At 44.5% G+C, this 16332-nt stretch overlaps 1 protein-coding gene across 1 annotated transcript in view; it reads left to right on the forward strand.

Moving 5' to 3' along the window:
• The window catches only part of LOC137439093 (collagen alpha-1(XIV) chain), a 173449-nt gene that overhangs the window by 144088 nt on the left and 13029 nt on the right, over positions 1–16332 (forward strand). Inside the window, exons 38-45 of the mRNA XM_068134790.2 lie at positions 9060–9137; positions 9226–9312; positions 9915–9968; positions 13070–13165; positions 13565–13618; positions 13724–13777; positions 13893–13946; positions 14183–14254. Of these exons, the coding sequence (XP_067990891.2) occupies positions 9060–9137; positions 9226–9312; positions 9915–9968; positions 13070–13165; positions 13565–13618; positions 13724–13777; positions 13893–13946; positions 14183–14254 (549 nt within the window). The remainder of the gene's footprint in view (positions 1–9059; positions 9138–9225; positions 9313–9914; positions 9969–13069; positions 13166–13564; positions 13619–13723; positions 13778–13892; positions 13947–14182; positions 14255–16332) is intronic.

A 16332-nucleotide genomic window follows, 5' to 3' on the forward strand; every position in this document is an offset into this window, starting at 1 on the left:
ACAGTCTTGACCAGGCGTGTCCACTCCACCAAACTCAAAGATCGAATCATGACATATTTTCCAGACCTAGAGGAGCACATGTCCGGTCGAGATATTCTGCTTGCTTTCAACCAGCATGTTGGCTCAGCCCTTCAGAAGGCATGTGATCACGACACTGACAGTGATGGAGTTTGTCTTGCTAGAGCCGCAAATATAGTTCGCAGAGACATGTTGAAAATGAACTCAACATTTAGTGGTTCATTTGAAGCCCACTGCCAAGAACATTCGGTACCTAATTCGCTTGTATCACTAGTTTCTATGATCTTGAATGGTCCTAACATCCAAGAGCAGTCAAGCCACTCGTCGGTATCAACACCTACTCTCACAATCTCACAACTCCTTATGTTCAACAGTTACTCACGCCGCAGAGAGAGTAGCAGTACTACCACGTCCACGAGGCACAGTCACAATCGGGAGACTCCCCTGCCTGTGTACCTGGGCACCCTTATCCACACAAAGACTCGAAAAAGAGACCTGGTTGATACTATGTTCAACCTGGGTCTCTCGATCTCCTATGACAGGGTGCTTAGCATCTCCACGGACTTGGGGAACAGAATCTGCCGTTTCTTCCAAAATGAGGGTACAGTTTGCCCCCCTGAGCTAAAAAGTGACCTCTTCACAACTGGGGCAGTGGATAACATTGATCATAACCCCAGTTCAACAAGTGCCCACGACTCCTTCCATGGCACTGGCATTTCACTTTTCCAGCACCCAAATAGCGATAGCCGTGGAGTTCAACGGGTAAACCCAGATGACACATCAACAACAGATGCACACCTGCCACAGTCATACACCATCGTACCTCCTGTTGTTCTGGGTAAATGTGACCCACCTGTACCCAAGCTAGCGGGTCCCAACAAAAGCAACTGCCAACTCATCCCTGAAGCAATGCAGATTGAGTACAGGTAACTGATTATTGTGTTTGAACTGTGGACAGTTATATGTGTACCTAAATAACCAAGACTTGTTAACTTGTGTGGACTTGTTTGTTCTTAATTGTGTTCATTATCTTGCATTTTGACAGGTGGCTGGAGCAGATGGAGAAGACAGTGCTATCTGACACACCACTTAAGGGAGACGAGACAGTATCATGGGCTGGATACCATGCCAGCAAGCAGTCTATTCCAGAAGAACCAGAGTGTAGTGTGGCCTTAACTTCATTGCTGCCTCTTTTCTATGACCAGGCAAAATCTGTGGCAATGATTCGTCACTCCATGGATGTCATCAAGAAAGCAATCGATATTCTGAATCCAGGTCAGATCCCTGTAATCACACTTGATCAGCCACTGTACACACTTGCCAAACAGATCCAATGGAGATGGCCAGAAACACACGGAGAAGATCACTTCGTCATGGTCTTTGGTGGACTCCATATTGAGATGGCAGCATGGAAAACCCTCGGTGACCTTCTGGATAGCAGTGGGTGGACAGGCGTTCTGATGCTTGCAGGGGTTGCTACAAGTGGTACTGCTGATTCCTTCCTGAAAGTGACCCATGTGACACGCACACGACGAGCACACCAAGTCACAGCCAGTACTCTCTATCTTCTCCTGAAGGAAGCCTACAGCCAGTACACCAGTGGACTAGATGAGGGACAGGATACGATACCACTAGATGACTGGTGCGGTGAACAAGCCAATGCAAGTCCACAGTTTCAGTTCTGGTTCCTAATTATGCAGCTAGAACTGGCAGTCCTGATCTATGTGAGATCCGTCCGTGAAGGAAACTTCCAACTGTACACTGATGCTCTGACCAAGCTTGTACCATGGTTCTTCGCCTTGGGACATACAAACTATGCCAGGTGGATCCCAGTTCACTTGCGCGACATGGTGACACTTGCAACAAAGCATCCAACTGTATACGCACAGTTTCTGGCAGGAAACTTCACCATGAAGAAGACTACACGTGCATTCTCTGCCATAGCCTTAGACCAGGCACACGAGCAAAATAATGCATTGGTGAAAGGTGATGGAGGGGCTGTAGGTCTTACGGAGAATGCTGCAGCTTTGCGCCGATGGATGGTGTCTGGTCCAGAGATGGCCAAACTGATCTATAAGTTCGAGGCCACAACAGAAAAAAGAATTAGGAAAACTGAACTAAAACACCATGAACAGACAAAGCACACGCAGGTAGCCTTTGCTCGAGATGTGAGAGCACTCACCCGTGTCATAGGAGAGATGGGGAACCCATTCTGTGACGACAGCAAAGATCTCTTGGTGCTAGACAGCAGAGACCTGGCAGACCCAGCAGTCATCAACACCCTTTACCAGATCGAGAAGCTGGGAAAAGAACAGTATGACACATATGTGAACGAGAGGCTTGTACATCAGACAAAGCCTATCACTGACCCAATAAAAAGAAACAATCTCCCTCTCTTCAGCCGACCCCCAGTCAGAGAGAAGTCAAGAACAGAGTTGAAGGTGGTATCTCTGAAGAATGACTGCGTTCTGTTCTCCAGGCTGTTTATTGCATCCCAGACACGGAATGGAGATCTTGATGAATTCTTTGCACATGAAAACCAAGCTTGTCCCCCTGCATTGTCACAAATGGGCAAAATCCGGCTTGGAACCAAGTCTGATCTGGTTGGGTGCTTAGAAGATCTGATCACCTCACGGGAAAATGATGATGTAAGCCCCCCTGTTGAAGTCATGATCCTGGATGGAGCAGCCATCGTGAACATGCTGGCACCTCGTAATGCGAAGACCTTCTCTGAGTATGCATCACTAGTATTCTTGCCATACATCACATCTCAGATACAAAATAAGAGCAGGGTTGATATTATCTGGGATGAATATTTCCCAGACAGTTTGAAAGCCGACACCAGGAAGACGAGGGGTAAAGGCACCAGGAGACGAGTTGAGCCATCTAGTTCCATCCCTCGAAACTGGCAGGCCTTCCTTCGCATAGACGAGAACAAGGTGGAGTTGTTTGACTTTCTAGCAACGAGGATAGCAAACATTGAGACTGACAAGCAAATCGTCACCACAAACCACAAAGAAGTTTTTTGTACACAGCCACGAGATGTTACTGGTCTTTCCCCGTGTAGTCACGAGGAGGCAGATACAAGGATACTACTCCATGTCCAAGATGCAGTCAGACAGGGCTATACCAAGGTGTCAATCCGCACAGTGGACACAGATGTTTTGATCCTTGCAGTGGCAGCAACTGGATATCTTGACATCGATGAACTCTGGGTTGCTTTTGGCACAGGGAAGAATTTCAGGCACTTGGCAGCTCACGAGATGGCTGTGGCACTGGGACCAAACAAGTGCCGAGGGTTGCCATTCTTCCACGCCTTCACTGGGTGTGACACCGTGTCCTGCTTCGGCGGAAGGGGGAAGAAAACAGCATGGGAAACATGGAAAGCCTATGATGAGGTCACCTCAGCTTTCTGCGCACTGGCTGCCACACCAACCATTTCAACTGCAAATGACAACATGGATCCACTGGAGCGTTTTGTTGTTCTGCTCTACGATCGAACAAGCAGCCAGGAACATGTTAACGATGCCCGCAAGCATCTCTTCACCCAGACTGGTAGATCAATAGAGGCTATCCCACCAACGCAAGAAGCCCTCAGACAACACATCAAGAGAGCTGCCTACCAAGCCGGCTTTTGTTGGGGCCAGATGATGATTTGCGCACCTGAGCTCCCATCGCCAAGTGAATGGGGTTGGAAACAGAGTAATAACGGCTGGGGGATATATTGGACAACCCTCACAGAGGCAACTGAGGCATGCCGACAATTGATTAGATGTGGATGCAAGAAGGGTTGCAGGAAACAGTGCAAGTGTGTTAAGGCCGCACTCCAGTGCTCAGCTCTGTGTCACTGTGCAGGGGAGTGCACACGATAGTATACAGGAGGAATAACACACCTGTTACATATACACAAACATGTGGAAGACTGTTTTGTAGACTGTTTTATAGTGAAAGTCACTTCCACAGCGTTAATGTGGCATTTTCACTTCATTTCCATTGTGTTTCTGGAGTTTGCTCAAAATAGCTCAAAAAGTAATTATTTTTGTAAAGAATAAGGACCAAATAAATGTTATGTGAGTTTGTTGACATTTAATTATGATCTTACAACCTGTTTACGTGAAAAAAACATCATAGGTGTGCTTGAGCAATAAGTAAATCTAGTTTTATAGACATCGGTACTGTGTATCTTATTATCCGTAAACGGCCATTTTTTAAATGGCCGCCATTTTGTCCCTAGGAAAAGATTTGAATGCCCCTATATCCAAAAATCTTCCTAGTAGTATGCTCTATCAGTGTTCAAAATTTCATGCTTGTATCACCAAAAGCACAATTTTTTCACATATCTGCTGGGCTATTTATGCATTTTCCCTTTGACATTTTCTAATGTTATTATTTCTAATTTTCTTTAACATTAACATCATAACAAGCAGGTAGGTGGTCTTTCTGTCTTCTACCGACTCCTCTCCGGCCTTGCTCCCCAGCTCTGTCTGTGCTCTGTCCCTCAAATATTCCTGCAGGTCGCACAAGATCTGCCAGCAACCCTCTTATGGTTAAACTGCCAAAATAAAGACTCTCTATTCACCTCCTCGCTTTCATTCCTCTTTTCTCCCGCCTCTGGAACAAACTCCCCCACTCCCTTCATTCCCACTCCTCCCTCCAGGTCTTTAAAACAGCTGTTCACCACCATCTCTTATCTTCCCCCATCCAAAACCTTGATCTTTTCTACCCCCGCTAATTCACCCCAGATCCACTTTTTTGAAATTCCGACTTCTTTACTGGATGTCCTAGCAGTGTCCATGTGTTTTATACCTCCCCCGCCCCTTCCCATGCCTCCTCCCCCCAAGCCCTCTCCCTCCCACAGATCTCCTGATGTCCCTGCTCTCAAACGTTGTACTTGAGTGCTTCCATCTCTCTCCCAATCTTGTCTCCCGCTCCCTTTATCTTATGTTTTATGTGTCAGTTTGTCTTTTTGTGATTAATGTTAGCTCTTACACGAGCCTTGACCTTGTGTACAACAAAAAAAAAAAAAATTCACTTGATTAAAATGAAATGGAAGTCTCTTGACAGAGCGTCGGTGCTGCTGAAGCAGTTACTGGGCAAAGGTTATGCTAGGTGGTTTGCCATTGCCATCCCATTGGTCAATCGGGGCAGCAATTTGTAATACTAGGGCATGCCCGTACTATATATATGCCCGTACTATATATCTATCTAAAATTATATCCCCCCCCCTCTATTTACATGAAATGGTTTGGTTCATTCGCAACGCCAAAGCGAACGGCGAACGGCTTGCGAGTACAGTGACAATCCCCCCCCTCTATTTACATGAATGGTTTGGTCCATTCGCAACGACCACAGAACCCCCCCCTCATGCAATGGTTTGGTCCAAAGCGAACGGCTTCCGGAGTTTGGTAAAGCAATCGCCATCGCGTGCACAAACGCGCAGGAAAGCGAATGAATCGCAAATTCGTTTTTATTAGTGATACGAATTGAATTGGGAGAAATTGGGAGATGAATGAATTGGGAGAAATAATGCGCATAAGAAATCGAATTACGTACCGTAATGGCGGTCAGCTCGTAACGCGCTCAGCTCCGCTCGTCTCACATCGGCCACGCCTACGCAACAAAGCGTTCTGTGATTGGATGCCGGAAAGCGTGCTGCCGGACAGTCGTCACTGTCCGGAAGTTCGCAAATCGCAGTTAGGATGAATCGTTTTAATTTAATCGCAGTTTGAATTCGTTTTAAAACATAGTTTAACGGCAACATAGTTTTCCAACGTGAAATAAATGAATACGCTGTCAAATGTGCCGTCCGAGGCAGAGTCTGATCGCCACGTTCGGCACACGTGATAGCTCGCTGCTCTCTGATTGGTTGAAGCGTTTTTTGGACATATCTCGGTAAGTAATTGTCCGATTAATATGAAACCTTGAAAAGGCACATCCTCGGGTCCCCAGCAATATACCTGGCAAGTTTCAAGTATATCGGACCCGTGGTTGTCGAGAAACAGCGGTCACAGACAAACAAACACACAGACAGACACACACACACACAGAGATTACTGGAATTATAGATAGATGTTCACGATTCGCCTTCTCTTCGTGAAAGACGCCTGTGGGATCTCTAATGTCCACGCTGACCATTGCTCCTGGTCCAATAATTGTCTTTAGGACGTAATGCCAGAGAAAGTCAGCCAATTCCTCTGGCATTACGTCCATCTGATGAGCGGCATTTGGCATCTGGTACTCACATTGATGAATCGCCCTGCATGTGAAATACCAGTATGATCGTTTATAGCCAGGCCGGAATTCAAAAGCAGGATAGACAGCTTAGAGGCAAATGTGCATACCCCTTGAGTATCCTCCCGGCACTTTTTAATATTTACTCTACATGGAAAAAACAAAATTATACTCCCATGTAAAGAATTATATATTTATCAACAATGAGCTGGTACCCTAGGTCACCCACCTTTTGGGTGGTACGAGGAATAAATCTGTCATATGAAAGGTAAATCTTGAATGTTTTTTTAACTGCCGTGTATGCAAGCTAAATTAACCGAGATGGTTACCATGGCAACATAATTCAGCCAATCACCACCGTGATCTAATCAGGTTGAGATAATCTAATCAGGAATAGACGTCTGCAATATGAAAGTTAAATGTTCAACGGTTTTTTTGGGGTTTTTTTAAAATATCGCGTACACAAAAGTACATGGATAGATGATCAGTTGGTCGGACAGAGCTCATTTTAATGCTCCCCATCTTCGACCTTATGGGAGGGGCCAAAAATGGTAGCTCACCATCAATATGAAATCTCTGAAAGAGTTGCTGTTGTCATGGCTTCAATGCGGGAGGGGGGGAAACTTGTTAAACGTACTTGACATCGACCAAAAATTACAAGCCAGAAGCATGGCTGAAGTCTGAAATGTCAGTAAGTTATTATTACTCTTTATTTATTTATATCTGCAAGCCTGGCGTTGGCTTAGCGGTTAGGGTGCCGGCTTGGGATCCTAGGATCCTGAGTTCGAATCCCGGTCGATCGCTGAATTAACGCCAGGGGGGTTGACTCAGCCTGTCATCCTTCCGAGGTCGGCAAATTGAGTACCAGCTTGCTGGGATGAATGATCCCGGTGTGTACCCCGGCTTAGAATAGGTACACCGTATCCCTACGCATCGTAAGAGGCGACTCAGGGTTGGCATCAGGAAGGGCATCCGGCCATAAAATGCCATAAACAGGGAACCATGATTGTCAGGGGGCCCGCAACCCTGGCGTTAATTCCCCCCTGTCACAACCCCACTCTAGCAGGGGAAAAATGCCCTTAAAACGATCATTCATTCATTCATTCATTTATTTATATCTGCAACAATCTAAGGCTCCTGGAGGAACTTGGGAATATTCCACAGACATCCCAAGACATGTATCCAGCAAAGGACATTAGTAGACATTAGTAGACATTGGTGTGCTTTCACATGGCATTAGGAAACAAAGAACAAACAGTCTATGGGATTTGAACCTGCGTTCCCCACATCATGAGCCAGGGGTTCAGTTATGAACACTAACAGGGGAACCTTTGCTAACATGTCAATAATTTATTTGAAAAATAATAAATGGGAGCACTTGCTGGGTCAAGATGCTCTTTATAATAATCATTGCTCCTCATGGTTCTGTTAGGATAGTTCATAGGTAGCTTCCTCATCCTTGGGCTGTCTTTTCTGGGTTTGATTCATACCCCGACTATAAACTATCATCCTGGTGCCCTTTGGGCAAGGAAACATCCTTTGAAGGGATGTTAAGGCAGAACTGTCCAGTTTGTTTACAGTCATTGGTGGAAGTCCAAGATCCCATGGCTGCTTTGCAAGAAGTGTCGGCCACTGTTTGCCAGTACCCTGGTCAATTGCCGAATTCCTACCCTCATCTATGGCCAGGAGCGGGTTGGGGTTATGGATGCTCCTCATGTCACCTTTCATAAACATTTGTGATTAACCCTCATGTATCCATTGTATGCCTCCACCGATGAAGTCGCATTATGTTTTCCGGTTGTCTGTCCAACCGTCCGTCCATCCGTGATAGGCTTTCATTACCGTGATAACTTGAGAACGGCTGAAGAGATCTTAGTCAAACTTGGTACAGGTATGTATAATGAGGTAAAGAATAACTGATTTTATTTTGGAGTCACGAGGTCAAAGACCAAAGTTCAGAGGTCAAGTTAGGTAAAAATCCTGTTACCATGATAACTTGCGAACCAGAGATGGGATTCTGACCAAATTTGGTACAAGGGTGTATTATGATGCAAAGATAACCCGATTCGATTTTTGGGTCAAGAGGTCAAAGGTCAAAGTCTGAAATAGGTCGATAACTTGAGAACCGGTTAATGGAATCAAATTCAAACTTGGTACAGATATCTACAATGATGTAAAGATTAACTGATTCGATTTTGGGCTCAAGAGGTCTAAGGTCAAATGTCAGATGTCCCGTCTGGTAAAAATTCTGTTACCGAGCTAACTTGGAACCATTCATGGGATTATCACCAAACTTGGTATAATTATATATTTTGATGCAAAGATAAACTGATTCGACTTTGGGGTCAAAAGGTCAAAGATCAGAGATCATGTTAAGTTACAATTATTTTGTTACCGTGATAACTTAAGAACGGCTGAAGGGATCTAAGTCAAACTCGGTGCAGGTATGTCTAATGAGGTAAAGATCAACTGATTAGATTTTCGCATCAAAGGTGAGGATTGAGGTGATTTTGGTGAGGTCATGTCAGGTAAAAGTGATGCTTGACACCAGCTGAATGGATTTAAATCAAACTTTGTACAAATATGTATAATTATGTAACAATGTGGGCGGAGGCTTATCGGTCGACGTCGTGACATCGAAGAGTGTCGTTGTAGTTCTATCTTGAAACATTGTACTCGTTGTGGTTACTGGAGTGCCAACTGTCATTTTGTTTTGTTATTGTAAAACGAATCAGGATGGTGGATCATGTCTGTGACATAGTGCATGGCAGTGAAAGATGCACAAAACCCATCCACACATGTCGTTGCAGTTCGAGCTGCAAATGCTGGATATGGTGTGTAGCGCCGACTGGGGCATCCGTGACAAGTGTTGCGAGTTACCCGCACACGTAAGTAATTCTATCATTATGTTTCGTTGTTTTAATTTGACATCCTTTTGAAAATAATATGTGATGTTGTTGTTCCCCATCAATGCAGCGTGTGGAGATGTCCTGTCCATCGCTTCCCCACGCTTGCTCCTGTGCTCAAGACAGCAAAGGTCCTCCAGGACCTGCTGGTCCACCGGTGAGCATAACCGACCCCATGACACTTGGCGGAGCCTTTGAGAGATAATCCTCATATAGGAGTTATGGAATCCATTGCCTCATGCATCAATCGGTGTTTTCCCAATTTGCTCTCAAAAATCATCCCTCAAAAAAAAAAACACAAATTTCCATTCTTTTTTTTTCATTTTCTCATTTTTTGCATTTTTGTTTTCCAAAAAAATGTTTAAAAAAAATTCACAACAATTTTCAATTTTTTTTATTTTTTTTCATAAAAAGGTAAGAAGATGTATTTCATAATTTCTAAAAATATATATTTATATTCTTTTTTTCATTCAAAAAAAAATCTCAAGATTCAAAAAAAAAAAATCAAAAACGCATCCCGGTGTACACAGGCCATCATTCCATTTTTACAGATGTACTGGAATGAAATGCAATTGTGAATTGTCTTATTGTAAGAAGAAAAACGAATTGTTCTGCAGATTTATGACTGTGTGTACGTGAAGTGAGTTTCCTTAAACATTTTTCTTGCTAATGTAAACTCACCCCACCACTCCTCCCACCACCCTCCCATCTCCCAATTCCAACCAAACCTCTGATCCATCCTTTGATCGTCCTCCAAAGGGGGCCACAGGAAACAAAGGACCAAGAGGCTCTGTCGGATTACCAGGACAACAGGCGAGTTGTTTTTCGATAGTTTTAAGGCTCATGGAGGTGTTGTCACACACACGCACACACACACACACACACACACACACACACACACACACACACACAGCAGTCAACACAAGACTTGACATTAGACAAGCACAGCCGTTAACCTTCGGTGAACTTACTTCCTGAAACATACTGGGTGCTGGTGGCACCATCCAATCTCCCTCCACAAGGGATGAAAGTAATGTGGGGTTCGTCTGTGCTCTTTCTTGTAAATGCTGATCATCAGGCAAGGAAGCAGCACAAACCATTGGCAAAGTCTTAGGTATGACTCGGCCAGGGTCACACTCTAACCGCCGACTTTCCAAGCTCAAGCGGATGCTTTAACCACAAATTCACCGAGTCCTGCATAACTCTGAATGATCATCTCATTTGTCCTCCCATCCACAACATAAGATCTCGGCTCGTGGAAGGACGAGGCCACGGAGGATCAAAAGGACAACAAACTGATATGGCGGAAGTGGGACCACATTTTGACTCAACAAGTAGGGGAATGAACAAACAGGAAATTAGAAAGGCATGAGGCATCAGGCACAGACCATTTTACCTTTTAAAACACAAAATATATTATTACTGATTTCGATGTTATCTTCACCACAGATTCCAGTGACTAAAAAACCAACCACCTTTAGAGGCCATTTTTCCCCACAAAGCGGAGGTTGGCCTTTTTCGGGAACCGTGGTTGTTGTTGTTTTTCGGTCCCCTATTTGAAGCAATGTTTTACGGCCGGATGCCCTTCCTGACGCCAACCCTTTTTGCCGCCTTTAACGACAAACAGGAAATTACCAGTGAACTGGTACTCAATTAGCCGACCTCGGAAGGATGACAGGCTGAGTCAACCCCCCTGGCGTTAATTCAGCGATCGACCGGGATTCGAACCCAGGATCCTTGGATCCTAAGCCGGCACCCTAGCCGCTAGCCCAACACCAGGGATTCCAGTGACTGAATGTATTAAAATGGGAGCTTGATACAGTACCAGGCATGCGAGGTCTGTTCAAGCAGAAAAATACAAATCTGTATACTGCATTGGCAAAATGTATTCAACTGGCAATAAATCTTACTGTGGTGGGAGTGAAATCCACTTGTCAGGGAAGAAAGGGACCACCGATACTTTTAGTGTTCCCCCAAGCCGGAGGGAGCAAATCATCCAGGCCAACAACTGCAGTGCTGAAATCACAACATTATGTCAAGGAACCATTTTATGGACAAAGTTTCCTCTTCTTCTTGAACACCCCTCCTCGTGACAGGAAACAATGACGACACAAAATGTCACAACTCATAATTACCTCCGCTACTGAAGATGGGCGGAGGTTAATTTTTTCACCCATGTCTGTCCGTTTGTTTGTCTGTGAGCAGGGTATTTCAAAAGGTTATGGGCGGAATCGGCCGAAACTTGGTGGAAAGATTTAGTCTAAGACAAGAACCACCTTTAGAGGCCATTTTCCCCCGCAGAGCAGGGGTTGGCCTTTTTCGGGCACCTTGGTCCCCTTTTTGAAGCGATGTTTTATGGCCGGATGCCCTTCCTGCCGCCAACCCTGTTGATCACCTCTTGCGACACACAGGGAATTACCAGTGAACTGGTAATTTGTTTTGGTAATTTTGTCATGATTTGGTAATTAATTTTAATTTAATTTTGGTTTTAATTTGATTTGATATTAATTTAAATTAAATTTAAATTAATTAATTAATTAATTAATTAATTAATTAATTAATAATAAATTTATTTATTTATTATTAATCAATTAAATAATTAATTTCAATTAAATTAAATTTAAATGTTTTTTAATTTGTATTTTTGGTAATTTTGCTGGTAATTTGGTAATTTGTTGTGAGATTTGCCAACCTCGGAAGGATGACAGGCTGAGTCAACCCCCCTGGCGTTAATTCAGCGATCGACTGGGATTCAAACCCAGGATCCTAGGATCCCAAGCCGGCACCCTAACCGCAAAGCCAACACCAAGCTTTCTCGTCTGAGACAAGGACGAATTGATTCAATTTTCACGAAGATCCAAATCTGGAAACGAGAATTTTTTTAAATTCCCAAGTGATTCTTCTCCTTTGAAAGATGGGGCCACAAACGATATGCAGCATAATCTTTCAAAAAAATTGTGGACGGATTATGACAAAACTTGGTGGATGTAGGTGACAACAAGAAGTCCGTTAGAATTTTGTTCAGGTCCGAATCCTGATCCGGCCTGTCATTGGGATATAAAACGTAAACTCTTTAGCCTGGCTCTGCTGAGTATGCTCTCTACTGAATGTTGTTCTAATGTATTTTCCTTTTTTTTTTTTACTAGCAGAAGTACCCGGCGTTGCCGGGTGGAGGGGTGATGGGGGGAAAAGGGGGGGAAGGGGAGGGGGAGACGGAAAGGGGGGGATGGGCGAAGGGGGAGGTAGGGGGAAGGGGGAGGGTAGGGGGGGAGAGGGGGGAAGGGGGAGAGGGAGGTAGGGGGAGAGGGAGGTAGGGGGAGTGATGGGGGAAGGGGAGACCGAAGGGGGGGGGAAGGGGAGGGTGGATGGGGGAGGCAAGAGAGGAAGGGGGTTCATATATATGCTGGTGGGTGAATGGGGTGAATGTGGCGTTCATCACGTTTGAGTTAAGTGTGATACCGATTAGGAAGAAGAAGAAGCCGTACTACCAACTTCGTGCACTTCCGGAATTGTTTGATTTATTTGTATTCAAATGTCTGGTGATTGTTTTGTATTTATTTATGCGAATGTGTACTTGTATATAACTGTCATTAATTTATAAAAGGCTTAGGCACTATTGACCGATTTTTTTTTTTTACTCCAAAAAAACGATATTTTTTTTTTTTTTTTTTTTTTTTTGCCTAAAACACTCCCAGGCACTCACTGATGAACCTCTGAAAATTTGACGAAGATCCGTTCATTCATCTCTGAGAAAAATGGCAACAGACAGACACACACACAGACAGACAGACATCTCTCTTATATAGTACATTATTTTTTGTATACAAGATCGAGGCTCGTTTAAGAGCTAAAATTTACACCAACCTTTAGCAGTAATGCCAGAACAGGGAATTATATTTGTTGTTTATGTGCAGGGGCTTCAAGGTTTGCGCGGAGGCCCAGGGTCTCCCGGGGCTGTTGGTAACCGTGGACCAAGAGGGCCGAATGGCTTCACTATCACTGGACCGCCGGTGAGTGCAATGCGTTGTACTGTTTTTGCAATGGGGTAATGCTTTAAAAGCGGAAGCCACGAAACGGTCAGCTTGTGTGGTCTTTTTAAAACTTGTATTGAATAATTTATTAGCTCATCCCATTCCTCCACAATCCCAACATTTCCGTCTTTCACGCCCCTCCTCTCAACTTGCATCTCCATTCGTATCAAACCTGAGATTTATCGAAGCATTCAAGTCCATGCCACAGGCCTCACCACGCCAAGTCAAAAAATCTTGAAATAATGAATCCAGTAAGTTAATATTTTCTTATAGTCATGATAATTGCCGGAATGATATTATCCTTTGGAATAAGCCTTGATTGGGAGTGAAATGTCCTGAGGTTTACATGGGATTCACTTGGTATTTTTCTCCATGCAGGGCGCTAATGGTGAAAAGGGAGAAAAGGGAAACATGGGTCCCCCTGGCATGATGGTACGTACGTCTCTGTGACCTACTAACCCAATGGGACAAACTCAATCTTTCATTAAAACCCTCACTTTGTCTACTGCTATTACATCTCCTGCATTATCTCCACAGGGTCCTGTAGGACCACAAGGTGCCACAGGCAGACAAGGAACAGAAGGACCGAGAGTAAGTTCCCTCATTTTTAAATGTCTGATAAACGAGTCTCTTCCTGTGTATCAATGTGTCTTCTTATTTTGATGTCTTCTTTTTCTCCACCAATCCTTTCACTTTCCTCAAACAGGGTAAGCCTGGCAAAGGTGGCAGCCAAGGTGGTGTTGGCCCACCAGGTTCAGTGGTGAGTTACAAAAATTGACCGTTAAAGGGGGAAACAAAAGATGAATTGACACTTCTCATTCTGATTTATTTATTTTTCTCTTCTTGCCGATGGTCATGTGATACTGGCTGCTTCATCATTCATTCCGCAACCAATTTGCCCTCAGCAGGAAGACGAGCACAACATTCAGCATCTTCACAATTGTAATTGGATAACCTCACTTCTCAATCCTTGCTTCTCCTTCCAATGCCTCTCAGGGTCCTCAAGGTCCGGCTGGTGCGGATGGACCAGGTGGAAAGCCAGGGCCCCGAGGTTCAATAGGTGATTCAGTAAGTCAGTATGTTTTGTTCTCATACTTCATACAGTAGTCCGAACATACAGTAGTCTGAACATAAAATAGTCCACAGTAGTCCACATTGGTCCAGTCCAGTATTGCAGAACATACAGTAGTCCGAACATACAGTAGTCCACATTGGTCCAGTCCAGTATTTCAGAACATACAGTAGTCCGAACATACAGTAGTCCACATTGGTCCAGTCCAATATTGCAGAACATACAGTAGTCCGAACATACAGTAGTCCACATTGGTCCAGTCCAGTATTTCAGAACATACAGTAGTCCGAACATACAGTAGTCCACATTGGTCCAGTGCAGTATTGCAGAACATACAGTAGTCCAAACATACAGTCGTCCACAGTAGTCCACATTGGTCCAGTCCAGTATTGCAGAACATACAGTAGTCCACATTGGTCCAGTCCAGTATTGCAGAACATACAGTAGTCCGAACATACAGTAGTCCGAATATACAGTAGTCCACATTGGTCCAGTCCAGTATTGCAGAACATACAGTAGTCCACATTGGTCCAGTCCAGTATTGCAGAACATACAGTAGTCCACATTGGCTAAGCCCGAATCAAAACGCTTGCACGTTCAAGGCCAAATAAATTATTAAGTATTCTCAAGCATTATTTTTTTGTATAGAACCTCAAGGTTCGTGGAAGAACTAGAACACATAATGGATCAGGATGCAACGGAACAAAAGGAACAGTGGAAAGAGAGGGAACGCACCAACTGCAGGGCCAAGGGCCAAAATAGACGGATATGGACAATGGATGTGGGTGAGAATGACGGGTCGGGGAGGATGCAGGGGATGCACCACAGGGATATAGAAGCAAACTCTCAGGAAGGGAAGACTGGGAATTTGAAAAAATGTGGGAGGCTTGTGGAAGAAGGGATGGGGGGAGGGTTAACAGGGTAGAAAAGATGGTGGTGAACAACTGTTTTGAAGACCTGGAGGGAAGAATGAGATTGACAAGCGTTATGCCGAGGTCCCCCGTCGGTGAAGTGATGCGAGTTGACAAAGTGGAAGACGCAAGGCGGCCATCTTGGATTTTGACTTGGCGACCCAATTTTCAATGGCGTTCTCCCTCATGCGTAGATACACCCACACACCAGATTAGAAGTTGGTACTTCGCTTATTTTTCAAGATATTCCACTCACAAGGTTCAGACATACATGGCGGCGGCCATCTTGGATTTTGACGTGGCGACCCAATTTGCAAGAGCGTTCTCCCTTATGCGTAGATACACTCACACACCACATTAGAAGTTAGTAGTTCGTTTATTTTTCAAGATATTTCGCTCACAAAGTTCAGACATATATATGGTGGCGGCCATCTTGGATGTTGACGTGGCGACCCAATTGTCAATAGCGTTCTTCCTTATGCCTTGATACACCCACATACCAGATTAGAAGTTGGTACTTCTCTTATTTTTCAAGATATTTCGCTCACAATGTTCAGACATACATGGCGGCGGCCATCTTGGATTTTGACGTGGCGGCCCAATTTTCAATAGCGTTTTTCCATATGCCGAGGTACACCCACACACCAGATTAGAAGTTAGTAGTTCGTTTATTTTTCAAGATATTTCGCTCACAAGGTTCAGACATACATGGCGTCAGACATACATGGCGGCGGCCATTTGGATTTTGACGTGGGTTCCACCCACACACCAAATTAGAATTTGGTCCTTCGCTTACGCACGCATGTACGCACGCACGCACGCCCGCATGCACGCACGGACGTACGGACACACGGACGGAGGGGAAAACCATAGTCCCCCTTTCGATCCGCGGTGCGACGGGGGACAAAAAGAGAATGTGGAAGTTCTTTACACAGGCAGGAAAATTTTACATCTCTTTTCCTAAATTGGAGGATAGTTTGGGGGAGAATCACAAGGGTCCTTTATGTTGCGACCACCAAACCGCCGAATGATGTCGAGTGATTCTGTAACTGATTCGTAATGAGGACCGAGTTGTTGAGTTGAGGGTTGAGATGTTGATGAGGTGACTGGCACTGTGTAATAGTTTGAGAATTTTGTGGACTTCTGTAAAGAGCTTCTTACGG

Source organism: Myxine glutinosa, chromosome 13, assembly GCF_964187855.1.
Source record: "Myxine glutinosa chromosome 13, kmMyxGlut1.1, whole genome shotgun sequence".
In the NCBI taxonomy this organism is placed as follows: Eukaryota; Metazoa; Chordata; class Myxini; order Myxiniformes; family Myxinidae; genus Myxine; species Myxine glutinosa.